At 49.0% G+C, this 28000-nt stretch overlaps 1 protein-coding gene and 1 non-coding gene across 2 annotated transcripts; one reads left to right on the top strand and one right to left on the bottom strand.

Moving 5' to 3' along the window:
• The first annotated feature begins 63 nt into the window (after positions 1-63).
• On the top strand, positions 64-27390 carry LIMD1 (LIM domain containing 1). Its single transcript, XM_048951331.1, has 8 exons — positions 64-1374; positions 6835-6936; positions 17428-17495; positions 18720-18782; positions 20109-20239; positions 21323-21374; positions 22040-22108; positions 22987-27390. The coding sequence occupies exons 1-8, from the start codon at positions 270-272 to the stop codon at positions 23122-23124; spliced, it is 1728 nt and encodes a 575-aa protein (XP_048807288.1). The 5' UTR covers positions 64-269; the 3' UTR covers positions 23125-27390.
• Positions 27391-27871: 481 nt separating this feature from the next.
• On the bottom strand, positions 27872-27944 carry TRNAR-ACG (transfer RNA arginine (anticodon ACG)). Its single transcript has one exon. It is a non-coding gene; the product is annotated as a tRNA-Arg (tRNA).
• Between the last annotated feature and the right edge of the window lie 56 nt (positions 27945-28000).

Below are 28000 nucleotides of genomic sequence, written 5' to 3'. Positions count from 1 at the left end.
GACCGCCCCGCCGGCTCCGCCCCGGCCCCCGCCCCCGGCGCGGCGGGCGGGACTGGCGGCGGCGGGAGGCGGCCGGGGCCGCGCTGTGGCTGTGCCGCCGCCGAGCGCGGCACTCCGAGGGCTCCGGCTCCGCGCCCCGTGCGCCGCTGGAAGAGGGACGAGAAAGAGGAGAGAAAGAAACTTGAGCCGGGCCGACGGCCCGCCCGGCACGGCGCGGCCCCGGCGGGCCCCAGCGTGTGGTGGTGGAGGCAGCCGGAGAGCGGGGCGGGATGGACAAGTACGACGACCTGGGCCTGGAGGCCAGCAAGTTCATCGAGGACCTCAACATGTACGAGGCTTCCAAGGACGGGCTCTTTCGAGTGGACAGAGCGGCCGGCAACAACCCGGAGTTCGAGGAGACCCGGCGGGTCTTTGCCACCAAGATGGCCAAGATCCACCTCCAGCAGCAGCAGCAGCAGCAGCAGCAGGAGATGCTGATGGCCACCGCTTCCCTCAATGGTGGGGCTGGCTTGGCTGCATCCCGGCCCGGCCTGCCCGCTTCTCGCGGTGCCAAGCCACCCCTGGGTTCAGCCGCCGGCACCCTGCCCCAGGTGGCAGCTGAGGGCCCTAGCAGCGGGCGGCCGGGCACCTGCAGAGCCTTCCCTGTGCCTGGGGAGCCGCAATCCCCCGGCTCCCAGGCTGTGCGGCGAGGCTGGGAAGCAGAGCCCCGCGGAGACCCTCAGGAGAATGGTGGTGATGACCGGCGGGGCAGCCAGGGCCAGGAGCAGAAGCCAGCCGGGCAGAGGTCCTCCTCCTTCTCGCAGGTGCGCAGCCCTGCGGGTCCCTCGGATGGGGCACCAGCAGCCACGCCGCAACACAGGTCCTCCTTCTCAGGCTCTGCGGCACAGCCAAGCCCAGGTTTTTTGGCCCTCACTGAGCCCTGCGGGCCAAGAGCCGGTGTGGATGGGCCAAGCACAGATGGCGGCCAGCTGTGGTACCAGGGTGGCTCACGGCCCTTGCCACCCAGCTCTGCTCCTGGGGGCCCCAGCGTGGACTACCAGCAAGCTGGCATCCACCCCAGTCTCTCCAGTCATTTTGTGGCCCACGGCCACAACCACCGGCCCAACGGCGGCCCCGAGTTGGGTGCCTCACACCTGGCAGCAGCACGTGGGCCGCTGACTTCAGATACGCCAAAGCAGCCTTTCAAGGAGGGCACGAGCAGCCTCTATCCTGACGGCGGGCACCAGGAGGGCTGCGGCGTGGCCAAGGTGAAGTTGCCCTGCCAGACCCTCCAACAGCCAGAGCAGGGGCCGTCTGCAGCTGAGCTGAAGCTGGAAGCACTCACTCAGCGCCTGGAGCAGGAGATGGATGCGCGGCCCAAGGCTGACTACTTTGGTAAGCACAGCTGCGACAGGATGTGATGCATGCCTAGGTGTGAGATGGCTCCTTGCTGTATGTGGTGGCAGGTTCATGCCTTCACCGTGTGTGTCAATACTGCTGCTGTTGGGTTATGCATTTTCAATTTCTTTAATTTAACAGTTTCTCATCACAGGTACTGGAAACTCTTATTTCAATGTTGCCGTCTTCTTAATCCTTAAGTTTCATAGCACAGCAGCCATGGGAGAACAGTGCTGAGCACCAGATCTAGCAGTATCTTTGGGACGGTCCACCATTGCTGGCCAGGAATTTCTTCCTTTCAGGAGGGTTTTCTCTTCACAACATTGACCATTCTCCATGTGCTCAAAGTACGTTACCTGAGCATGTTTGGATGGAAAGGAGCCTGCCAAGGAGCAGGATGGCATCACACCTATGTGCCATGTAGGGCAGGAATGTGGTTGGGCTCACAAGAGGCCATAGGGACAACCAGACCTGTAGGAGGATGAGTGCTCAGCTGTACCTGACGTGGCTGTGCTGCAGTGGTCCTTGGTTGTGTGACCTGCGAGGGAGCTGCTGCTGGAGTGGCCCTGAAGGAGCTGACTACACACTTGAGGGATCCCTCAGGGAGACGCTTTGTGGATAGGAGGGTTTCCCATAGTCAGCAGATTTTCTGTGCCCCAGGTGTTGGTCCTCATTGGCTCTCAAATGATGAGTGGGTTGCATGTATTTGGGAGGAGTAGTTGACTTGTGGACCAAAAGCTTGGACAGCCCAACAGGTTTGTGTTGGTGCTTTGTGGTGGAGAGTCCACTTACATGCGAGGATATTGGAGGAGAATAGGAGTGTCCTACCAAACTGGTTTAGTACCATGGAATAGCAAAAAGTCATGGCTGCAGTGAGCGTTCCTTTCTCCCTGCCGCTCTGTGATTGAGCAGCAGGGTGGGCGCAGTGAAGGCACGCTGAGCATTTAGTTGCAAATTGCATAGTAAGTGTGTTTCTTGGCATCAGGCAGTACGCTTGCCTGCAGAGGGCTTTGCTGTGATTGTTTATCTCAGGGCTTGAGATCAAGTTTAGCTTTGTGGCAGGCAGATAGGTTTCTGTCCTCTGGCAGAAAAGTGATGTGTCCTGCTGCGTTATGGGGCTTGCTGCAGCCTGCAGGCACGCTCTGGTGCTTTGCGTGCTGAGCTGGGAGTGTGCTGCTCCAAGGAGCTCATGGGTCCTCACTGTAGTGCTGCTCTGAGGAGCCCTGTGTGAGCATGGGCTTGGAGAGAAAGCTCATAGGAGACAGCATGCAAAAATGATTTTGCTGGTTGCCAGTAAGCCAGTGGGATCATAGCTGCTACAGAATGTGCGTGGGAACGAGGTGAGAAAGCAGGCAGGTGGAGTAATAGGCTAGATTTATTTGTACCTTTTTGTCATAAAACAGGTGGCAGCAGCAAGCGGGAGACTTTTGTCTCACACGACGTTTACAGTGAGGGAGCAGTAATCCTGGCTCCCAGCCGGGCCGCTTGGCAGGGCTCTGGAACAGGCTCTGCATGGCGCCTGGTGTGTGAGAGCAGGGAGAGGGGGCCAGGGGGTGAGGGGTGGGGTGCAGGTGTGCAAGAGGGTGGTGGGAGCCTCAGCTCTGCATGGGAGGACTGCTGGTCCATCTCTGCCTGGATCAGGTATTCATCATGAGCAACTCTGTCTGTAGGAAAGGAGCTGCTTTTTTCTTCACCATTTGAAGATGAAGGTTTGTAAGGTTTGTCCTAGGACAGGATAAAGCAGTGACGAGGCATAATGTGGATAGGATGCCCTGCTGAAGAGCAGCAGGGAGCCTGGTCATCTGTCAGCACTCGCTGACTGTATGCAGCACATTTATCTGTTCAGAATAGGAATAAGTGAAGAGAAAGAAGCAAACAAAGCCAAGGTTGTTTTTGTTTTGATTTTTTTTTTTTAGCAATGCGAGCTATGTGGGCTGTGTGTGCCTTTGGAAGAATCCAGGTTCTCCAGGCATGCTCTCAAGTGCTAACATAGTTTATGTGGGGAGCCTCGGGTGTCACCTGAGGGGTGGGAGGCAGTCCTTCCATCACTGCCCACTGAACCTCAGGAGCAGATAGAGCCCCAGCCTGGGGCTGCTGCTGGGAGCAAGCCAGGACAGCCTACACAGTCCACTCTGGGGAGCATCCAGCAAGGAGAGGTGCCTGATTGCCGCCAACCTGCTGTGACTGCCAGAGATCCTGACAGCAATCACTGATAACTGGGGTTCCTTCACCCACGGGCAGGAAAGGATACCTTTAGAGCTGTAGCATGCAGTATTGTGCTTTGACCAGTGCTCACAAATCTCCATCTGATAAAGCCTATCCAAAGTGTTACCGAGAGGTTTTCTTAAACAACACTTACAAATGATTTTCTGGTTATAAATATTTGTTAGGTGTTTTGACTTCCTTCCTTATTGCTCACAGCAGAGCTGATGTGCTGCAGGTACGTTAGCAGGGCCTCACACATCTCGTTTGGCAGCAAAGCCCTGGGCTGCCCCCCCCAGCATCCAGCAGCCATCCACTTAACACATCCACAAGTTTCATTCCCTCAGCAGATGCAGTGCTGTTGGTGAGCAGCTGAAGTCCTGGGTGGACCTGGAGCCCCAGCGTGTACAAGTGGGTGGAATCAATCCCGAGTGCAGCAGCTCTGCTTGGAAGCTGTGTGCACAGTGGAGTTGGTGTTGTGCATTGTGTTGGGAGCACACCGCAGCCCTCCTTGTGGGAGCTCAGCTGGGTTTGTAAAGCAAAAAAGAAAAGGAAAGAAAGAGGAAGGAGGTCAGACAGAGATCCGTAGATATCCCAGCTAGGATGCTGTTGCAGCGTGGACTGAAAGTCATAAGGAGTCTCATTCATTTTGCACTGGAGTTCACATAATCTCTCGCATCCCTGCAAGGTACTTGAAATGTCTCAGAGGAGTTTGATGGCGCTTTGTACTTCACCAGCACTGCGTGCAGTTGGGGTTCAACATTGCATGCAAAGATAGGGCAAAAAAATTACATTTATCAACCTTGTGGTTCTTTCTTTCTTGCTATAAGTAATGAAGTCAGTGATGCTACTGAGTGATGAGGGTGCCAGGCTGCCCTGTTTTCCAGGCACTCGGTTTCACACTGGTCTTGAAACCAGCACTATGAGACATGAGGTTGCTTGGTGGGCAATAGCAGCTTGCTGAGGAATGCAGTGTGTGGGAAGGCCGTGTCCCCTCAGTGCTGACTGTGGGGTCTTGTGAAGAGATGATGAAGTTACAGTGAGCCACAGGGAGGTGGCATTGGGTTTTGGAGATGGTGTGATGTAAAGACAGAGGAACCGAAAGTATCACATTGGGTGTGACGTAGGGAAGTCTATTTCAGCAGGCAGTCTTTGAAAAATGTGTGCGTGAGTCGTGGTGGTTGTTGTGGTGGAAGCACTGGTGGGTCTTCAAGAGCGGGGTCTGGAACACTGAAGATGTGACTTCATGCATCTCCTCCCTGCACAAGCTGGGAGCAAGGTAAGAGCAAGTTGCCTTGGGGCCCAAAGGCTGCATTTGTGGTTGGCTGTGGTGTGCCCAAGCAGACAGAAAGGTGATCTCAGAGGTGTTAGTATGTGTGTACCTCCCAGCAAATGTGACATAGCAGCATTCAGAGGAAATGCATTCAAAGTGTTTGAGTCCTGTGGGAGCACGAGTCCACGTGTTGAGCTTTGGAGCTGGGACTGACATCCTGGACAGACAGACAGATAGGTTAGGTGTCTGGTAGCCTTTCCCAGCAGCCACGCTGCTTGCTGCTGGCACTGATGAGCTCTGGCTCCCTGGACACAGGGACGCTGTACCCTGGGGGCTCGTCACCTTCCACGTGATGCGTCCGATGTGACAGGGAACAGAGGCTTCTTTGTTGCTTGGGTTGAGCTGCCCGACCAGCAGAAATTGGACTGCAATCAGCAGTTTGCATCCCGTGCCCTTTCCAGATCCGGCTGCCTTTCTGCCTGTGCACTCGAGTGTGAATTTCTGGCTGCTGCGCATGTGCTCCAGGCTCACCGCTCCAGTGCTGTGGGAGAAAACTCTTGTTCCTCCCCTGTAATGCCACATGAGCCTAGGGGCCTGATACTGGGGGACTGTCTGCTCAAACTGACACTCATGTAAGCATGGTGAAGTAACCAAGGTTTTTCATTCTTTGTCTTGATTTTCCATGTCCCAGGAGGGCTAAATAGTGGATAGGAGGGTTAAGCAGAAGGTGAAAGAAGGGCAGCATAAGAGAGAGGGGTGTGGGGCAGCAAGGGGTGGGTATGGATGGTGGATGTTGGGCAACCACAGGATATGGCCAGGCCATCTGTCCTTGGGCTGCACACAGCCACTGCCTGCGTTCCACAACCTCAACAGGCCGGGGCACAGAGTGGATGGAAGGGAGCTCATTGCTGCTCATATACAGAGCACACAGATAATTTTCTGCAGCAGCTGCTCCCTGGCACAGAGAGGGGAAAAACGCAGGCACTTCCAGCGTGTTGCTTCTCTGGAAAGCTTGGTGGATATAATGGAAAGGTTTTAAACAGCAAAACCTGCAGTTTTTCCGCTCACAGCTCTGCGTTGCTGCAGTCAGAAGGGAGCTGTGTGAGCTGGCCTTTGCTTCTGTGCCGGGGCATTGCACAACTGTCGGGCTGGAGCTGATCCTACATGCCTGGAAGAGAACACAGGCGTGCAAAAAGCCAACTTTTTCTTATCTTGTCTTTTTTTTTTTTTGTGGTAATGCTTGCGTGATTTATCTCATCTTTCATTGCTGATCATATTTGCTTTCTTAAAGTGTTTCTTTCAATAGATAATGGAGATAAATCTACTTAGTTTGAAGAGAGCACGTTCCACAAACCTCGTGCCAACCATGTGGGGATGGGCCTGCGGCCAGGCCAGCCTTTCCCCTCAGGTCTGATGTGACCAAAACAGAGCAACTTCTCATCCTCTGCAGCCTCCCTGGAGGCTTTGGTTGGTGTGGGCTCAGGTTCTGGGCATAGTAGGCCTTGGGGCAGCGCTCTGACAGTGAGAAGAGACTGCAAAACCAAACCTGGGCTGTCAGTGTGGGTGTGATTTCCAGCACTGCTCCCCAGTAGTTTTCTCCCCAGCTCTGACAAGACCTTTCCAATTGCTGTGGAGCATGCAATACCCAAAAGCAGCAGAGCTTTGCTAACCACAGCATGACTAAGGATCTCCAGGAGGCTGTCCTGCCCATATGGCCTGATATGTTGGGAGCCCCAGCACGGCTCCTTCCTGTCCATATCCCTTTGTAAGATGAGTCTGGGACTGAGGTCACAGTTTGGATGGCCTCGGTGGCAGCATTTCTCAGGATTCATGACACCCATGTCACCTACGTGGTATCTGGTCTTCAGCTGAGCAGTGCAGGGCAGGTGTGGTGACCCTCATAACTGAAGCACCCAGCCCCATGTGAACCAGTGTGCTCCTCAGACCTGCTCCTGACCTCTCTTGCCCTCTATCTCTTCTAGGAACCTGTGTGAAGTGCAGCAAAGGGGTGTATGGAGCCAACCAGGCCTGCCAGGCCATGGGCAACCTCTACCACGATGGCTGCTTCACCTGTGGAGCCTGCAGTAAGTAACCCTGCCTGGTGCTGCTGCTCAAGCTGCTCGAGCCCTGTAATGGGTTCGTCTGGTGAATATTTTTCTGGTGTAAGGAGGAAAACAGAAGGATGCGGTTATCCATTTGTCTGCCAGCTGGAGGCTGCTGCAGCTGTGTGCCTCTGTGGCAGTGCTCGCTGTTTGTTTTTGAATAGATTCTTGCTAGGCATTTAGGAAAGATATTTCAAATTGTGCTTGTTTTCTGCTTTCTGGTGTGTGGGGAGGTTGTTTTCATTCCTTTGTCTCTCAACTATAGCCACATTTTCTTATTTATATGAGTGCTTTGTTTCAAAAGTGGCAGTAAGTATTGCCCTAACTAGGACTCAGGGCTTTTTGGTGTCCAGAAGGACTTTACAGCTGTTGTGCCACCACATTAGACAGCTCGCAGCCAGCTGCTGGCAGGATGCTCTCTGCATGTCAGTACTCACCTCTGCATGGTGGGCAACCGAGTTCACCGTTAGCTGGCCATCTCCTGCTGCCAGAAACCACATGTTTAAAATAAATAAATAAATAAATAAAATAAGAGGAGTTTTGCTATGGAGCTGGGTTGAGAAACCGGGCTTCTTACTTCAAATTGTGTTTGTAAGGTGGTGGTTTTGAGTTTTGTTATGTTTCCCCCCAGTTAGTAGCGTATTTTTAGAAATGTAGCTGTGTATGTGGCAGTTGTAAAAATAATAATAATCCATCTGGTGCTCATGTATGTATCAGTTTGGTTTTCCAAGATGAGCTTTTGTGGTTTTTTTTCTCCTGTGTTGTATTTAGAAGTGTAAACTCATCAGGACTGGAAGGCCTCGTGTTTTATTTGGAGCTGCAAAGCAGGAATAAATATAGACAGATGTGTGTGCTCTCTAATAGTAGCTGAACCTTGAACTGCAGCACATTTCCCAGCTGTCCAGCACCAACTGCCCTGCCTCACCTATGCTGTCAGTGCACTATTTTGCTGTCATCTGGCTGAAAGCAGGAAAACTGGAAAGAAAAGGGGTGTTAGCACAGGATGAGTTTCCCTATAGGCTCAGCAGCAGCAGCTTGCCCCTTTTTTCTTATGAGCTGACTTGAAATCTGCAGAAAGAATCCCTGGCTGCAGCTTCAGGGACCTTTCTCCATTTGTGCCCCAGCAGCCTCCAAGCTGCCCTTCCTCACAGATCTTTTGTGTGACAGATAACCCAGCAGCAGGTTACGCCTGTGTTAAATTTCTAAAATTACAGCTGTGCAACTGGTGCTTTAAAAATAAACGCTTTGCGCCCTTCTTTTAGAACTGATATTATTGTCTTGAGCACAACAGAGATATGTGTGGTTGTGGAGGTTTTAGTGGTCACTTCTTTTTCTGTATGTTTGGTTAAGAAGTAGCTTTCTTCCACATCTAACAAGGTGTGTTAGTGAGAGCTGAAAAAACAGCTGTTTGCTTCTTGTTCTGAAAGACAACCTTCTCCAGAGCTTTCCAGTGCAGGATGAAATGGTTTGTGCTTTAAGTAAGGCCAGAAAGATGGAAAGAGGCTGAGACGAGCAAAGCAGAGCTACGTTTCTTTTTTATCCAGGAATAACTGAAGCATCTCTGGTCTGAAACATCTGTGGTCTGATTTTTGGGTGGTCCTGTGTGGAGCCAGCAGTTGGTCTTCACAGTCCTTATGGGTCCCTTCCAATTCAGGATATTCTGTGATTCTGTGATCTCCATGGAGCTGTGCTGGGGCTTTCAAATAGGAAGATGCCAGCGGGGAAACAACAAAAAAGCTTGGAAGGAGTAATAACAGTGTTTCTCTGAATAGAAAATATTGTGTGTCCCTGTGAGAGAACAAGTCTACCATTTGACTCACGCTCAAGGTCTGCCATTTTCCATGTGCTTTCAGGCAGCAGTTGTCTGCTGCAGGGGATGGATAGAAATATTTTTCTCCTGTGAATGTTGTGGTAAAAAGCACTTCGTAACTAATGGCCACAATCCAGAGAGCTGCAGATTGCCAGAAATCTGAGTGTCCGCTCTCCAGGTTGCGCATTGTGACTTCAGGGATGTGTTTGCTTCTTCCCTTCCCATTCCAGCCACTGGCAGCCACACAATAACAAAAAGGCCATACCGTGCAGATCAAGGAAATGACTTCTCCCCTTCCCTCCCTGCTCCCAGGCGATTTGTTGGTAAAAGAGAAGAGGAAATGTACTTCAAATGCTGCACGTTTCTGAGAGCACTGCTCCCTTCTTTCCGGCCTCTGCGCTCCCTGTCGTGCTGTTGTGCGCTCCGTGTTGGGTCAGCCTGCTAGCATCTCCTGAGTCCTTCCTAGCCACATGATCATCTGAGTTGGAAAGAACCCCTCGAGGTCATCTAGTCCAGCTCACCTGCAATGAACAGGGACACCTACAGCTACATCTGGTGCTCAGAGCCCTGTCCAATCTGACCTTGAGTCACCTTTATTGTAAAAAATTGCTTCCTCATGTCCAGTCTAAATCCCCCCTCTTTTAGTTTGAAACCATTTCCCCTCGTCCTGTCACAGTGCGCCCTGCTAAAGTGTCTCTCTCCCATCTGCCATGTCAGAAGGGAGCAGGCTGCATGTTGCTACCAGTGAATGCTGTTGCTGTGCCTCAGTTTTAATGCTGGCCTTTTTCTGCCTGCAGTGACATCTCAGAGCAGCGTTCCCAGTGACTAGGATGCTGCAGCTTTACTGAAACTTACATGCGTACAAACCAGGGTGCTCCTGCCCTGCCCCTACCTGAGCTCCATGTCCCAGAGCCTCCCCCAAGGTGCTGGGGAGCCACGAGCATGTTTGCATGTCCCCTCCTGCCAGCAGGCCTTGCCTCCAGGCCTGCTGTGTTGGTGAAGGTACAGCCAGGCTGAATTGGACTGCAGCTGCTCTGCTGAAGGCTGGGTTGGCATGCCAGCCTGCCCTGTAGTTGTAAAACAAGCCCGCTGTGAGGAATCCCCCCCCCTGCACAAATTGAAATGGTTTCCATCATGGGTAAAGTGCCTTCAGTGCTCTGCACCATGAAGCTGCTGTGGTAAATGTGATGAGGTTTTTCTAACTGCCAGAAAAATATACATTTGTCTGGACAGTGTCGCCTGCCTGGCTGCAAAGCACGTCCTGAGCAGCACATGTGGTAACTCTGCTTTCTATCTGAAAAGTAAGTAGTTAGGCTGTGTGCTGAGGGTCAAGTGGAGTTCGTCTTGGACAGCATCCAGTGCAGGCTGCCTTTGAGAAGTGATTTCAATCCTAAAATCTGTGCTCTGGTGAAACACTGAACATCTCCCCTCCAATAAATAAAATACACCAAATTACCTATTAAGGTAAAGCATACTGTCCTCCAGATATTTATATCTGCCTTCTTGCTGTTTTCAGTTTAGCAAGGATTTCTAATTTTGTTCGTAGTTGGGTTTGTGTCCAGATGGTGCCTCGGTTTCCCAGACACACAAAGCTGAGTGGCTCTGAAGGGGTGGGTGCACCAATGCCTCCTGGTGCCGAATTTCCTACACCCTGTATTTCCTGCTATGTGTATGTTCAGAGATAAATAGTAGAAGAGAGCAATCAGTAGAGCAGAGTAATGCATATGCTACAGGGTTCAGTTGTCAGGAAAAAAATGGACTGTATTATCTGAGCCACAGGCATGTAATGCAGAAAATTTGGCTTAGAGGTCAAAACAACAGATTTAGAATGATTACTTTGGCATCAGAGTCTTGTTTATCTTCTTGTTTGTTACAAGGCAGGCACACAAACAGGGCAGCTTTCTGTGGAGGGGGAGAGGGGAAAAAAATGTGGTCTCTCTGCTGCTCTGGTACTGCATAATATCTGCCTTACATGAAGGCTGTGAAAGTCGATTCAAAAAACATCCTCAGAAGTCAGACAGCTGTTTGCTGCAGGTTTGAGGCATCTGCTTGCATCTTGCTTTTCTTTCAGTTGGTCGGACAAACGTTTTGACTTATCAGTTGGTTTGTTACACATTAACCTTTCAAGATTCTGTGTAATCACTCACTCAGAACACTGAAGAACACAGGTATTTCCAGGTGTTGGTATTTATTATTTAGCTAGGAAGGAGCCCTTATAAATGTTATTTACCTTATGTTGCTTTAGAACTTCTTTCTAGGACTCAGGTAGGCTCTGATCCAACAGCTCCAATTCTGCTTCCCATGCACTTGGGAGCACGTGGTTCTTGTGCTCATGCCGTTGGGTCCTCAGAGGAAATCTGAAAGCTAAAAAAGTGCAAGGGAAGTGTCAGAGATGACTATGAAGGAAATCAGTAGGCGAGCACGGAAGTCAGAAAGAAAGAACTGATTGCAAGGTGGTCTGAACAAGGGTTTGACATTCAACTGCAGCAGGAGAACCTACAGCAAAACCAGGTTTTGTCCCCTTGTTGCAGAGAGGTGGAGATCTGCACATTGCCAGATTGCAGGGTTTGACCTTTGGCATGCCTGCATGACTTCTATTTAAGCTCAGATCTCTACTGATGTCTGTGTAAGGGTAACAGGTTGCTATTCCAGCAGCAGAGTTTGAAATAACACCAGCTGGCTGCCTCTCACTACATTTCACAATGTACTTGTGTGTAGAGGCATCAAGGGTCATTTACTGAACAAGGTAGTAAGGTATTGCATCAGTTTAACCGCAAGCATCATCCTCTGCTTGGGCTAATTAGTTGTGCAGCAGTGATTATTAAGCTCAGCTACGTGGAGATGTGCAGCTCGTGGTGTCTTTGGGCTCATTATGTTGTGTGAGCGTGCCCTGTGCTGGTGTACAGCTCCTGGAACAGCAAGGCCAAGGTGTTCTTTGGCACCTGTAAATACTGCTGCAAGCAAGTGCAGCTTAATCCTGGGCAGGCAGACTGACAGCCCTGGGAAGTGAGTTCCCCTCAGTGTGTGTGTGCTTGTCTTTAGATGCAAAAGCTGCTCCAGCATGGGCAAGACTTGCTGCTTGTATCTGGCTCGTGCAGGCTCCAAACACAAAACCACTGCACCGATCGGCACGCGAGAGAAGTGTGCGGGCCTTCAAAGCAGGGAGTGTTAGGTGTTGCCAGGAATCCTCCCTCAGCATCCCTTTAATAAAATTATCACGTGATAGGCCGTGCAGGAAATGATGCATTTTTTTAGCAGGAGTAATCTCAGAAGAGATTCAGACGTGCCAGGCTGTACAGGCTGCTGGGAGACAGAGCAGCATCAGCGCTTGTTTCCGCTCCAGTCTCAGTGCTGCTTTGTTCTTATTGACTTTCTGTCTTTGAGCTCTCAGCTCGCTAGTGAGAAACCCCTGCAGTGTGGCAGCCACAGTTGCTGTGCAGGAGAAAATCTAGAGCAGCTACCATGGCAAGGCAGTGCTATGTGTTCCACCTCTGGCCAGATCCTAGGGCAGTGCTGCTGTGAGGGCTCAGCACGGCCCTGAGGTCCCCAGCAGATATCTTAAAAACGCTGCCTGTTAACAAAAAGCATAATGTTGGTTGTGCTGTGCCATAAGGGTTTAGGTGTGGTGGGACAGAGTGCTAGATGATCATCTCCAGGTTCCCCTTGCCTCTGGAAGCTTGGACCTGATGTTCTTTTGGAGGTCCCTTTCCACCTGGGTTGCTACGATTCTAGGATTATAGGAGGTTCCTCAACGTTTTAAGCAGTATCTGTGGGTAACTTGCTAGGTGCTGTCTCAGGTTGCACTGTGGCCTTCTGTACTTAGAAAAATTGTTCTCTTGTCTAGCTTCGATGCAAGGCTACTTCTGTGGTCAGACAGTGAAGCGGTGCATTTAATTCTGCCACTCTGGAGAGGTTGCTGCTGTGACTGCTTGTGGTGCTGGGAACAAGAGTAGTACGTAGGGGAGGACATGAAATTCCCACCTCAAAACCTTGTCCAGTCACAGCTTCGGCTTCTCCCTGAGTGCTTCCTACCTTGCTGCATAGTCACAGAATCTTTAAGGCTGGAAAAGACCTCTAAGATCACCTAGACCAACCACCAACCCACCCCACCATGCCCACTGCCCACGTCCCTCAGTGCCACATCCACACGGTCCTTCAACACTGCTCCCTGGGCAGTCTGTGCCACTGCCTCACTGCTCTCTCTGAGAAGAAATTCTTCCTAATGTCCAACCTGAACATGCCTTGGTGCAACTGGAGGCCATTCCCTATCATTGTTACCTGGGAGCAGAGGCCGACCCCCACCTCACCACACCTCTTTTCAGGCAGCGGTAGAGAGCAATCAGGTCTCCCCTGAGCCTCCTCTTCTCCAGACTGAACAATCCCAGCTCCCTCAGCCGCTCCCATAAGACTCGTGCTCCAGATCCCTCACAGCTTTGTTGCTCTTCTCTGGTTGCACTCCAGGGTCTCGCTGTCCTCTTTGTAGTGAGGGCCCAAAACTGAGCACAGCACTAGAGATGCAGCCTCACCAGAGCTGAGTACAGAGGGACAATCACCTCCACATCTCACAGAGGGCATTCCTTGGGGAGGTGGAAGCTGCCCTCCTTTTTCCTGTGTATGCTTGAGCACTTTGGAGGCAGTCCTTTGGTGCAGGGCTGGGAGGAAAGCACTGCTTGCTCCCAGTGCATGTGCATTGTGGGGGGCACAGCAGCTGTCTCTGGAGCAGAGGCTGACTGAGCATGGGGTCAAAAGCCAGTGCTGGAGGTCTCAGAGAGTAACGCTGGGGTTCCCTTAAAATAGAAGCATTCAAATGTCTTCTCATAATGGTTTGCCATTAGCAAAGAAGAGGTGCTGCTCTGTTACATGGCCCGCTGTGGTTTTGCAGTGTTTCCCCTTGAAGAGCCATTTCTGCCTTTGCCTGTGGTTGCTTTGCTCGTATGGGCAGTCGACCTTTTGCTACATCCTCCAAAGCGTGCTTTTGGCTTTCAGCTCTTGGGTATTTTGTTTTTCCTCTGAGTTTGTTTTCACTGCTTGAAATGTTGTGAGGGTGCAGAGAGTGTTTTGCAGTTTTACAGTCCAGCTGATGCAGCCAAGAGAGACAGACCGGTAATGGGGCTGCTCTCTTGGCACAGTTTTTCCTGCCCTTTTGCCCACAGGTTCACAAAGACTTTGATCTGAACTGGGTTACCTGCCTGTTGGTCACAGCTGAACTAGGCTATGTGCTGGCCTCTAAGTGACCCTTTCGTGCAGCCCCAGTCTCAGAGCAAACATTGTGTCACATTCACTGCCACATGCAGCTTTGGTGGTAGCCAGTAGAAGTGGGACAGATACCAGGAATGAAGGAGAGCTCTGATGCTCTGCTTAGTGTGGGGCACACAGCAGGAGCCGTACGGTGTGGTGTCAAAGTCAGCATCCAAAGAAAGCACCACAAACACATGTACTGGCTGGGCCCTGGTGGGTCTTCTGTGCTCCGAATCATGGTATCATAGAATGGCTAGGATGGGAAGGGACCTCAGAAACCATCCAGTCCCTCTGTTGCAGGTAGGGTTGCCAACCACTAAATCAGGCACTGGATCAGATTGCTCAGGGCTCCATCCAACCTGACCTTAAACACTTCCAGGGATGGAGCATCCACAGCTTCTTTGGGCCAACTAGTCCAGCACTTTACCAGCCTCTCAGAGAAAAACTTTCCTTTGACATCTGATATAAATCTCCTCTCTTTTAGTTTAAATGCATCCCCCCTTGTTCCATCACTATCTCCCTATGCAAAAAGCTGATTTCCCTTCTGTTATAAGCTCCATTTAAATATTGGAAGACCATAATGAGGTCTGCCCTCAGCCTTCTCTTCTCCAGATTGAACAAGCCCAGCTGCCTCATCCTGTTTTCGTAGGAGAGGTTCTCCAGTCCTCTGGTCATCTTTTGTGGTCCTCCTCTGGACCCCCTCCAAAAGCTCCACAGTTTTCTTGTCCTGGCGGCCCAAACCTGGATGCAGTACTCCATCCAGGTGGAGCCTCGCAAGGGCAGAGAGGAGAGAGACAGTCCCCTCCCTCATCCTGCCGGCCACCCCTCTTTTGACACAGCCCAGGGTACTGTTGGCCTGGGCCATAAATGCATACTGCTGGCTCGTGTTAAGGTTTTCATCTGCCAGGACTCCCAAGTCCTTCTCATAGGGCTGTTCTCAGTGAGTTCTTCTCCCAGTCTGTATAGATATCTGGGATTCATTTGACCTAAGTGCATTTGGCCTTGCAGAACCTCATTAAGTCCATATGAGCCCATCTTTTGAGGGACATCTTTTGATGTCCCTTTGGATGGTGTCCCTTTAGATGGCATCCCTTCCTTCTACTGTATCAGCTACACCACTCAGCTTAGTGTCATCTGCAAACTTGCAGAGGGTGCACTTGATCCCATTGTCTGTGTCACTGATAAAGATGCTAAAGAGTTCTGGTCCTAAGGCCCCCCTGGGGGACATCACTTGTCACCTGCAAGATCTGGAAACTGAAATCCTATTCACCTGCCATTGGTAATGTCCAAATCTTACATCTGCAGCACTCCAAGACTGGTTTATAGTGATAGAGGCTCATGGCTGGCAGCATGGAATGGATGCAGTAGCAGTTGCCAGCCTGCAGTGAGACTTGCCTACCTGCTGTGCAAACGCCAGAGGACTTCCTCCATGCTCAGATAAGGGAGAAGTGAAGTCCTTGCTGCCTCTCTAGCTATGCAGAGCCCTGGAGACCAAACACAGCCATGCATCATTACACGCATTGAGAGCAATCTCATTTTCAAACATAGGTTTGGGACCCCCATTGTTCTAACTAACAATAGAAAAGCAACTTCAAAAGAGAACCAGCTCCCTAGCAAGCAAATGAAGGATTGCCCAGCATACCCCCTTAGTCACTGCAAGTCCCTGGTAAAGCTCTCTCTGTGCATCTTCAGAAGATGGACAAAAGCACTGACATCCTGGCAGTGCAGCCCTGTGGTATCCTGTGGTCAGCTGCTAAGTTAAGTGTGTTTGTTTACATGAAAGCACTGGTGACTAAGCTTGCAGTGTTCCGAAATTGGTGCTGAAGTGACCTTGAGGCCATGCTGGAGGCTCTGCTGCTAGGTAGGTCAGTCCAGGAGGGAGCAGAACATAAAAGCATGCAGCTCAGGCTTCCTGTTGGGGGTGTGGATGAGAGGGTTGAAATGCTGAAGAACTATAACTATCTGATTTCTTTCAATGAGACATTAGCTAAGTTCAGGAGGAAGTGAAAGTGAAATGCAGTCAGGAGCTGGCAATTTAGGACATGTATTAGAGCAATTGCTTCTGATAAAGAAGAATCATGCCCTGGTGTTCCTAGGTGCATCAAGGGTTTGTGTTGAACAGAGGACTGTGCAGCGCTGGCTGCAGTGGCTTCTCCAAAGGCCTGTCGCCGTCAGTCTGGACCTTTGAATGTCACCAGGTTAAAAATACACTGGGTGCAGAAAGCCCTGTAAATGCTTCTTTTGTCACCACAGAGGAATGGCACAGCAGCAGCAATCCAGGCTTCAGCTGCTCTGCTGGATGAGTACTGCTGGACAGTCAATGAACATACAGGTGATATAGTATATTTGAGAGCTTGGCTTATGTGATTATTATACTAGAGCAGAAAAGGACACTCACCCTATCCTGGGCTCGTGTAGGAAACTCCAGTGGAATGAATCTCCAGAAGAGATCCTTCCCTCCTGGCAGTCAGCTCTTAAATGGGTCCAGGAGAGGTGCAGCCAGGCTCCAGCCCTTCCTCGCCTTCACCTGTGCTCCTCTGGCTGACGCAGTGCTCGCCTCAGGTGATCAATCAGAGGTTCAGGCCGTGATTCAGCAGCCCCATACAACTGCTCACACACCGCTTAGGGCTGCTGCCCAAAGAAGTACCCTCATCCTGCAGCTCCATGCATGTTTTCCCTCACCACTGCCCACTTGTCTTTAAGGAGAGATGTTGCATACGAAGGGGAAGGCACTTGGGAAGATCACCGGAGCCCCACGCTATCACATAATTTAAGATTGAAGCTAAACATTTCTGAGCTCTGCCAAAGTTGGAGCAGCTTTGGAACCTCGGTTTCCCATGTAACTTTATGAGGTGTTTCCTGGCCAGAGAGTGCCCTCTGGTGTAGACAGCGGATGGCAAAGGCTTTAGTTTAGTGAAGAAACTCTGCTTGGCTTCTCCCTTTTCTTAATGTTCAGCAGCCGGCATGATTATTGCTCGAAGGCTGCCACATGGTCCTAAAGCACCAAGAGGGTGAGTCCAGACCTTATGTCTTCCACATCTGCAAACCAAGCCAGCCAAGGCCTCCATTTAGGAGTAGCAGTGGGAGCCGTTTTACTGTACTGTAGTTGTAGCTGTACTTTGTAGAACTGAAAACAGAATGCAGATGCAAAGCATAAACACAAAAATTGTGGTAAATATAAATGTATATATATATATATACACATTTCCCATGCATAGAGTCTCTTCTTGGAAAACTGTCATCTTGTTTCTGTTAGGACATTCTGGAGGTGGAGGCTGTGCTCCAGCTGTGGGACTTCTGTGTTCTGATGTCCTTGCTGTGGGTCACTTCTCAGTTATCACTTCTCAGCACCCAATTTTTGCTCACTTTTTCTCCTTGCTCTCTATTGACCTTTTCCTTCTGCTTGTGTTTTTTTTTTTCCTTAGGTCGGAAGCTGAGAGGAAAAGCCTTTTATTTCGTCAATGGAAAGGTGTTCTGTGAGGAAGATTTCCTGGTAAGCACACAGCTGACCCTTGTGCCCCCACCATGTCTCAGCCTCCGCAGGAGATGCACAGCCTTTCTCCTTGGTGGCTCTGCCTGTGTTTTGCACAGCTCCTGCACAGCCTGGCCATTCTCCCCTGCTCACTGACAGACCAGACTGAGCAAATTGGCCAGCTCTGAGACATGGTGGCTGCCCACATGTGGTACTGCAAGTAGCTGAGTGGAAGGCCATGGTGTCACAGTGCAGAACCTATAGCAGAGCTGGAGCTTCTTGGGATGGCATCTTCAGAGTGTGTCTTTGTTACCATTCCTAGGGGATAGGAGCAAGATGAATGGCTGCAGAAGAATGAATGAGGGAATTTCCTTTCCCAATGAACTACTTTTGCTTGGCATCCTAACATATATCTTTCTATTAGCCTCAGTGGCTTTGTGTGAATGTATTTAAGTGTGAACCAATTCCATGGCCCAAGGCTGGTAGAGATAAGCATCACTGCAGCGATATTACAGAGAATACAAAAAACCATAGCCCCTCACCTCACCCCCAGGACCTTGTAGATTAAACCATCATTGAGATTTGAAAAAGTCATATTTGCCTACTTACTGGAGGAGTGTGGTGATTTCTATCAGAGAGAAGTAAATTGATCTTCTTTTCTCTCACCAGTATATTCTGCACAGGCAGAAAATGGAACCATTGGTTAAATGCATCTAAAGTATTCAGTTTTTCCAGTTTGCCATTCAGAAAGTCTGAAACCTTAGACAGATAATGTGTAGTGCGTGAGTTGTTTGTTGGGGGATGACAGTCGGTTCCTTATATTTAGCTTTAATAGACCTAGAAAGGTGTAACTCAAAGTAGAATTTGACAGATGTTGTGATAGGAGCATGTGATAAGTACAGTTAAGCTCCTGGTTTGTAGATTCCCGTGGTCAAATAAAGAATTAAGTCTTACAAGTAAGTGACTTATTTGGATCTGCATTTATGGTATTTGCTTATATCCTAAAATAAACTTAGGACTTGAAGGTTACAGGACCATGTATTCCTTCTGAACACTGCAAATCTGGTGTCTTAATAGAATATTCCCTCCACAGCTTCATATACTGAGAACAAAAACAATAGTGGAAAGTTTAGTTTGTGTAAGGAGCACAGGAAAAGGCCAAGCAAATAATGCCCTACAGTGTTCTGTTGCTTATGCTCTACTAGCCTTGTGAAATGTTAAGCCACTTCTTTTTTGTCCTTGCAGTACTCTGGTTTCCAGCAGTCAGCTGACAGGTGTTTCATTTGTGGTCATTTGATAATGGACATGGTAAGTGATTATTGCCTTAGGTAAAAAATCCCACAGCTCTTTAGAAGAATGTAGCAACAGCAAAACATTTTGATAACTGGTACTGTGTGTTGTCCTTTGCTGGTCTGCCTAGTGAGAGGTGGGCAGCAGAAAGAAAATCTGCTAAGCCTTTGTTGGCTTTTGCAGGGAAGCGAAGCTGGCATCCTGCTGCATGTGATGTAAGGACTTTGCTCTCCCTGTTTTCAGTGCAAATTGAAAATGATGCCTTCAGGTGCACAGGTTTATTTTCATAACCCTGTGCAGAAAGGAGAGGCTCTGCAGTGCTCCCTTGCAGTGGGGCATCAGCCGTGCTCTGCTGAGCCTGTCTGTCTGACAGTCAATTCTGTATGCCATGTATAGTGAGTTTCATGTACCTTGAGGATGAAGCTGCTGCCTTGTCACAGCTTCATATATGTGATGGAAGGCTCTGGACTGACTTTCTGGGGAGCCAGGGCGAGTGAACCAAGCTTCAGTTCCAATCTGTCCAGATCCTTGAAACCCACTGAATAGATGTGCACTCCCATCAGCCTGCAGCAGGTTGCCACCCATTCAGGACGTGCAGCAAGTAGGTGACATCTCAAGGCATCAGCTGGCCTTCAGCTGCACCTGGCAGCGTTTGGCTGTGGGTGATGGGGAGGGAGACAAATGCATGAGCTGATGGTGTAAAACTAAAGCTGCAGCAAAGAAATGAAGACCTTCAGGGTGATCATGGCACTCCTCCCAAGCCTTTCTGATACCTGTTGTTAATTATCTTTGCTTGCCTGCTTACACTCAAAAGCATTAAAATTGGAAAAGCTGTTTTATGTAGCGGTTTGAGTTCAGCATGGTTTTTGTAGTCTGTGTTAATTAGAAGGCCACAGCAGTGAGTACAAAGGTCTAAATCTAAGGTGATACAAAACCTAGCAATAGCAATCATCCCAGCCTCTCACAAAGAACATAGAGATGTGTTTCCTTTTTGGCCTTGTACATCTTAACTTGTGATTATACTAAGGATTCTCCACCTGTTGGCTTCAGAAATGATTTTCTTCCCTTTAAATCTTGTCACTTTTATCCAGTAATGCTAACTTTCTTCACAGAGACTCCATGAATTGCTTTCTTATCCATGCTAACAATTCAGTTCTAGGCAATCCGTACTGGTTCCAGCTGCCCTTTCTTTTCCTGTTAACTCATTTTTTAGAAGAGGTAAAAAAAAAACAGCACAGCACTGCTGATGAACGTGCAGCAGTGTCTGATGCAAAGCTATGAGTGTGTTATTTCACCTGTATTGACTGCTCACATGTTTCTTTCTTGTCTCTTGGTCTGTTGCAGATCCTGCAGGCTCTGGGGAAATCGTATCATCCAGGCTGCTTCCGATGTGTGGTCTGCAACGAGTGTCTGGATGGTGTGCCATTCACTGTAGACACTGAAAACAAAATCTACTGTGTCCGAGATTACCACAAGTAAGGACAAAATAACATCAGAGGAGACATGATCAACAAGCCTCTAATTTAGCTTTTCAGCTACTTAGGGACTACTGATCAGTGAAACAAATAGAGGATTAGAAGCCAGGAGTTTGAGAGTGGGGTTAGACCCTAGACTCTCCTGTTGCCCTGCTATTGGCTTCCTGTGTAACTGAGAAAGTCACTTAACTCCCAGGCTTAAGCTGCACCTTCTGCAAAGCAGAGAGTGTTTAATGGTCTCTGAGGTAGGTGAGAAAGAGTGCTTGTGAAGCATTCTGTGATGTGAGACATTAGTCTGCTCTGAAGGAAGACTGTGAGGAGTCAACACGAGCTGCTTTGGAGTAACTGCAAAGCTGAGTTTCAAAGAATGTTTTTAGAAATCAACACTGAACATCCAAAGGGAACTTTATCAGCTTTAAATTAAATGGCTAATGAATCCACTTGAAAAGTCACTTGTCATTTTGACAGTGAAACAGAAGAGCTCTGCTCTTAGCTAGTAGTTACGGGATTAGAGCAGCATACATTTTGAGTGCCTGCTTAGCTAACATGCTCCTGTTTTGTGAGCAGACAGGTAATAAGTATTGCTCAAGCAGTCCCTGGAATTGTTTTATATTGTGCTTCGTGCGTCACTGTTGTTCTGAAATGATTCGTATTTCCTTGCAACTTCATTTACTTACTGTACAAGGCCTTGAGGAATCTAGCAGTCCCTTAGTGTTTTCTCTGAAATTTCCTGCTGTGGTACAAGGCAACTCATTCTTATTATATGCTTTTCTGAAGCCACTTCTGCTCGCTTTCTCCTCATTCTCTCTTCCAAATTTCTTAATAATAGCCAGGAATTTTACAGTGCTTTTGTTTTATTTGTTTTTTTTTTTACTGGCACTAAATGTAAAATCTTTTTTTACCTGACTGAGCAGCATGTGCCAAGCATTACATATAATCAATCCTAATTGAATTTGTGATCTTGAGATGTTAAGCTTTCCTGTGGATAAGTTATTTACAGCGTTAGTGTTTTATCACCAACAACAGACAGGACTGTCTTTTTATGTTGATGTATAACTTGCCTTCAATTTCTTGTTCTTGCAGAGTTCTAGCTCCAAAGTGTGCAGCATGTGGGCTTCCCATTCTGCCGTCTGAGGTGAGAGCCTTTTATTATTTATCCCCTCTGGGGAGAAGGCATTATGTCTCAGGTCTTGCCCTCTTCCCTTCTTGACCCCATGTGAAGATGAGTGTCCCTGTGGACATGGAGAGACAGTTGCTTCCACTGCAGTGCTGCCTTTTAAATGAAGCTCATACACTGTCCTTGAGATGTGCCCTTTCCTTTGATAACACAGCTTATTCCCCTCGGGGCAGGCTACTTTATTACCTTCTGCACTATATACTGCTGTTAGCATTGTGCACAGCTACCATTCCTTCACTTCAGAAGATGGGGTGGTGCTCGTGCTCGCCCTCTGGGACAAACTCATTGTCTTATTTGGAAGAGATGGGTCTTTGCCAAAGCCAGTTTAAAGTGCTGAGAAATGTGATATATTGAAGCTATCCAATCATCAGGGCATGTTTTAGGATAGATGTGACCTGTAAGCAGAGAAAATTCTATGTTTCTGATGTTATGCTTTAGAAGATATCACCAGTGATAAAGCTTTAGTGTAAAAATAACTGTAGGTGGCAGGATTTATTTGTGATTTCCAACCAATGGCCAAAATGCATTTGTTCAACACTGATATTGTTACAGGAAGCAATCTGCAGAGTGCATGTGTCTAATCCTTCCGTAATCCTCTGTAATTTCTTCTCATTTGCTTACAGGGGTCTGATGAGACCATTCGGGTTGTGTCTATGGACAAGGATTACCACGTGGAGTGTTATCACTGTGAGGTAGGGCAGCAGCTTTCTAGGGGAGTAGAGGGTGCTTAAAAGTGGTAATAACTGTTATTTTAAAAATCTTCCTGTTTCCAGTGGCAGTGTATAAGCAATTCAGACCTTGCACTCTGAAATCTTTTAATATCAGTGGCTGACAGAGGTCCAAATGTCAGTTCACTTGCTATCCAGTTTATTTGTTAATGAAGGAAATGTAGTGAATCAGTAAGGTTCTCTTGCTGCTGTTTGAAAGCCCTGAGCTCCAGATCACATTAGTGTATCTGGTTTCCAGGCCAGACTGTTCAGAAATGCTAAGGTGATGAGTGATCCTGTCTGGTGTAAGTTATCTTCACTTATGAATGAAGTGAATGGGCAGTCAGTGGTAAGGAGGGCTTTTATGGCTGCCACAAAAATCTCAAGAGAGGTGAGCTCTTAAATATTCATGCAGGACTTCCCAGAGAGCCTTCATACGTATGTAATGTGAATTAACATATGTACATGTCTTCTATCATTGTGCTCATAGTGCAGTGGAAAGGAAGACTGACTCTGCAGGTGAGTTTCACACCAGTACAACTGCAATTAATTTAATGCAAAGTGGTGAATCCTACCTGAGAGTGTAAGGAAACATGAGTATGTTTAAAACATGTAGGGATGCAACTCACCATGAGATAAAGCTTATGTAGTCAAACTAGTTAAGACCTATGTACACAAGGCTGCCCTTCAGAATGCCTATGTCAGATGTTTTCCTGCTCTTAACAAATACTGAACTTATTAGGAGGGAGCTGCTGGCGAGGAGCTCCTGTCCTTGTCACAACATTCTCCTGCAAGCCAGACCCCAGTTGACACTGGGAGATAAACACATAGTCTAATTAAATTTGCATGACCTCTCTCTGCAGGACTGTGGGATGGAACTGAATGACGAAGATGGGCATCGCTGTTACCCTCTGGATGACCATTTGCTTTGTCACTCCTGTCATCTGAAACACATAGAGAATGGCACAACCCCAGCAGCTGTGTACCAGCGTCACTACTAGCTGACGTGGCTGACAGCTGGGAGCCCTGGCAGACCATTTGTTGTGTGATCACCCCCTGCCTACCCACCGTTGATTTTCTGTGCAAGTTTTTCTCCAGTTGGCAATTTTCCTGTGAAAGGATATGAGAGAGTATTGCTGGAGTCACAGAGTCTGTATGCATTTGAGTTCCAGCTGTACCAAACTCTGTCTACTCGATCAGGAATGTGGCATGTTATCTGAACTGATTGGTTTACTCTTACGTGCCTTTTTCTGCTTCTTGGAGATTCCTTTGGGCTCATTTTAGAGGATTATTGAGTGAAAGCACAACTTGCTATCAAGCCAATGAACTCAGATCATGCCATGCACAGTTGAAAAGTGGGAGGCTGGCTTGCCTGCCTGCTGGGAATGCTCCATCAGTCTACTGAGTGATTCCTGACAAGAACATTTCATCACATTCTCCAGAGGACATCATATTATTAATACGAGGTTTTAGACACACTCTCTTAGTAATACTTTAGAAAATAAAGAAGTCTTTGCAAAATAGTGTGCTAAGACCTCCCAGTGCATGCCCTGAACTCTGGTATATCAAGTGTGGCTGTAAAAGCACCAACTCTCCAAGCACAGCCCAGGCGTGTTGGCTGTCAGTGGGAGACAATATCCCATTTTGAACAGAACAAGAAACTGGAACAAGCTGGGCTAAGCTACTGTGATGACTGGATACGAGCTGCTGTAGAATGTCACAGCAATATACAGGGACCGTCTGCTTTGTCACAGTGCGAATAGAGGATCATGTTTGGAAAAATTGGGATGCTGGTAGTATGGATGTGAGGGAAATCCATCCCTGTTCTTGCTTACAGAGCTCACTTTGGAAAAGAAGTTCTCCACGTACAGATATTTGCCTGATGTTTTCATGGTTTGTCCCCACAGCTCAGCCCCAGCCTGGCCACTCCTCAGTGTTTACCCAGCACAAAGCCATTTTATAGTGGTGCTTATTTAGAGCTCTGGGAACAAGCTCAAGATCATTCTAAAGGCTTTGTTATAGTGGGATTTAAAGTCCAGCTCTACAACCTGTACTCGCATCAGTCCAGCCACTGGTATAAACAGATTTGCTCACACGAATAATGTCAGCTTATCTGAGTGAGGGACTGGGAGTTTGGCTCTTTTTTTCTATTCTGTTGAAAAAGCAAAGGCTGACAGTGGCACTGAGACTCTAGAAATGAGCTCTTGCTGAGAACTGGCTGTGGTTCAACCATACATCTTTTCCTATAGCACAAATGTAGCTAGACATTCACACCGTGTCATCGGAGCACCTTCAGTACTCAGCTGGAGCTGTACCTCTAGTGTTCAAAGTAGTCCTTCAGGGAAGCACAGCTGACTTGCCTTTTTAACTGTCAGGGGTAAAACCTCTTTTTTCAACCACCACTGCAGGACAGAGGGCTCTGTCCTGTGAAGCCCTGGCTGCAGGTTGCCTCACCTTCTCTCCACTCTGGCTCATGGACCTCAGGCCTGGACGCAGGGTTGTCCTTTACCCCTGCCATCATGGGACTTTTCTCCCCAGCAATCAGCAGCTTGCCTTTTCCTCCCAGGCATCTCAGCAGCCCTTTTGCTGTTGTGTCTGCCAGTGCTGATAAATACTGTGCTTCTCCATTTGGAGTGGTGCAAGGTACTGTGCAAAGGATTAAACAGAAGTACGAGCATCTGCTTTAATATGGAGACTGGTAGCCTGCTAGCACCTCCTACACGTCTGCTTCAGTTTATCTCCTCTAGGTTGAGGAGCTGGAAGATCTTGGTGTGGACTTGCCTGAGGCTGGCCTTCTGTCCCACCCGGCTGGGAGCATCTCTGCCCTTAGGGATGATTCTTGGGATGCCAGCTGGGGGCAGCTGGGCTCTGTGGCTCCATTCTTCCAGGGGACTTACGGCCCTTCAGTGATGACCGAAAGCCCGTGGTGGATATGTCCCATTGCAGTATGCAGAACAAGCCTTACCTGTGATGTTAGAAGAGGTAGAATTAATCTGAAATACATGAGCTCCCTACAGCCTTCAACTGGGCCTCCAAATGCTTGGATGGTGCTGTCTCTGAGGCCAGCTGCTGCACAGCTGATGCTTTGGCTAGCTCTTTGGTTTGGGAGCATGTTCTTAACACGTATTTTCTGACCTTCATTTTGGGAAGATCTGAAAACAATAGCAGGACTGATTTTTTTCTTTCTCTACAGTGGTTTAAGATTCTGTTTCACTCTTACAGCCTTTCCCATCCCCCTACGATAAGCAGAAAGAAAGGAGAATTAGAGAAATAAAAGATTTTCCTTTGCAGAAAGCCCCAGCCAGCAGTTTGCAGTGAGCTATCTCACAGCAGCCTCATGCAAAGCAGTGGAAAGTTTAGCTTCTGCTTTCACAGTGTCTGGTTACTTCTGACAGCCTCCCTCTGCTCCTCTGGACCGGGAGAATGCAGGCTGTCCTACTTTCAGGTTTGAGGTCCCATGTAAATTATTAAGTGTGAATGCTCACTTTTCATGTATTTACTAAGTGCTGGAAATGACAATGTGAAGCTGTTGAAAACTGAGTCTCTGAGTTCATGGTTCTGAAGCTAAAGCATACACTGCACTGCTTTTGCTCACCTGTGCGCCTTAACTCGTTCTGCTTTTATGTGTGAGGATTTGAATTGGTTGGAGCTCTGTGTTATCCCTGCCTCCTGCCCAGTGTGGGGGAGTCGCAGCCAATGCCATGTCCCGTTTGTCAGCACGGTGAAGTGCTGGGCCAGGAGAAGTCCTTTCCACATTTGACTTCAAGAGATTCCGCTGGGCCTTCTATGGTCGTTTTGGCAAGAAAATAAGGTCAGGGCATAACTGGGCCATTTGGAACAGTTCCAGTTTGCAGCTTCTTCTACAAAAGACGTATGTTAAATTCTGCCTATCACCTGGCTTCTTCACACTGGGGTTTGCTATTCACATGGATGTTGTCTTTATTTATTAAGAAATGTGCTAGTCTAGCTTTTAATTCCTACTATAGCTTGCACTTCAGACTTGTTTTAGGGGAAGGGATGCTTGGAAGTCCTGTTGTCCTGGTAAGGGGTAGCCCAATAGTTATTCAGATGATTTCCCTGAAACTTGTTTTCAGGAGCCAGTGTTTAATAGGTTTTTGTTTAGATCATGCTGTTAAATTTCTGTTGTTTGGAATCACAGAATATCCCGAATTGGAAGGGACCCACAAAGCGTATTGAATCCAACCCTTGGCTCACACGGGACCACCCAAAATCCAAACCCAGTGTTTGAGAGCATTGTCCAAAGGCTGCCTGAACTCCAGCACTCAGGGCCGTGCCCACTGCCCTGGGCAGGCTGCTCCATGCCCACCATCCTCTGTCCCTCACCCCCAGCTGCCTCTCCCCTGACACAGCTCCATGCCGTTCCCCTGGGCCCTTGTCGCCGTCACAGAGAGAAGCAGTGGAGTCTCATCAGCAGTGCAGTGCTAGGGTAGAGGTGAAGCAGGTTAGTATGAGCGGTCTCTGTCCCTCAGGAGAAGAAAGTGTTCCCTGTTCTGATTATTAGCACCGGGCAAACATTTCATGTCCTTGGGTTTTAGCACTGGGTCTTTGGGGACCTCCACCTGTCCCTTCCACAAGCTCCTGGCCTTGAAACGTTACAGGTCCTTTTTTCATGTTTAGCCCTTCTGTATTTCCCTGGAATTTTTGCCTCTTTATTTCAGCGACAGTAAAACCAGATCTTTGCTTAAAGGGAATGCCAAACTCCTTCCATCCTTTAGGCAGGCTCTGCCTGCATCAGACTTCAGATGCAGTGTCCATGTGAACAGGAAACAAATCCTGGAATCACAGTGGTTAAAGTTGGAAAAGACCACTGCGATCATCTAGTCCAAGCAGTAACCCCTCCTCCCCGTGCCCATTAACCACGTCCCCCAGTGCACATGCTGGAGCACATCTGTGCTGGAGCAGAGTTTGAGCAGTTTTGTTCCAGGCACAGCATACCTGGGGATTCTTTGAAAGTACCACCAAGCGGAGGGATGCACGGAGAAGGAAGGATGTGAAGGAAACACATGCAGCATGGCCATGCACCCTGAAAGCAAATCGGAGCCCGGCCAGTGGTACTTGTGCTCATTTTGTATGTTATGGCTTCTTGAAAGCATGACATTGGGATAGAGTGTCCTGCTGGCATCACTAAGCACAGCCTCCTGCAGCATAGCTCTGTTCGGTGCCATTGGGTGTTTATACAAAATGGAGGCCAGCAGCAGCGGCCTGACCCTTGTAGTTTCAGTGATTAAAGGCAATATGGTGAAGCAGCGCTCAGCGTGGTCTTTCCTAACATCTGGTCTCTGACTGTGGGAGGTGGTGAGCTGTGAGGTGGGTGTCCCACCTGCAACCAGGGCTGGCGGGGGGGGCAGCCCTGCCTGCCATGGGGAGGCCTGGGGTTTGTTTGCGATGGGCAGTGGCAGGGATGCAGCGCTGCAATCCACGGGCTGCGTTTTCCTTCTGGCAGATGAGGGAAGGCTCACAGGGAGAGCCCTGCTGGAGTGCCTCTTTCGCCCCACAGTCCCAGGCCCGTGGGGAAGCTTCTTCCATCGAGCAGATGAGGGGATGGGGTTGAAGAGGTGAGATGCTGCCATAGGCTGTGGGTTGAGCTTTCGCCCTGAGGAGAGCTCCTGGAACAGCCCGTCAGCTCTGCGAGCTCGGAGGGGAGGCCGTAGGGGTGGCGGGCAGCACTCCTAGCTCGGAAGGAAAAAAATGCGGGAGGGAAGAAAACGGGAAAAAAAAAAGAGCAGCCGAGCCAGCCAGGAGTCGAACCTAGAATCTTCTGATCCGTAGTCAGACGCGTTATCCATTGCGCCACTGGCCCTGCTCGTAAACCTCCGTTGCCCAGCAGCAGTTCAGCACATTCTCCGCCCGCGCCGC

The sequence above is a fragment of the Lagopus muta genome, chromosome 7, assembly GCF_023343835.1.
Source record: "Lagopus muta isolate bLagMut1 chromosome 7, bLagMut1 primary, whole genome shotgun sequence".
Lineage (NCBI taxonomy): Eukaryota > Metazoa > Chordata > Aves > Galliformes > Phasianidae > Lagopus > Lagopus muta.
The sequence above is the reverse complement of the archived record's forward strand: the minus strand, read 5'-3'. Positions and strand labels throughout refer to the sequence as shown.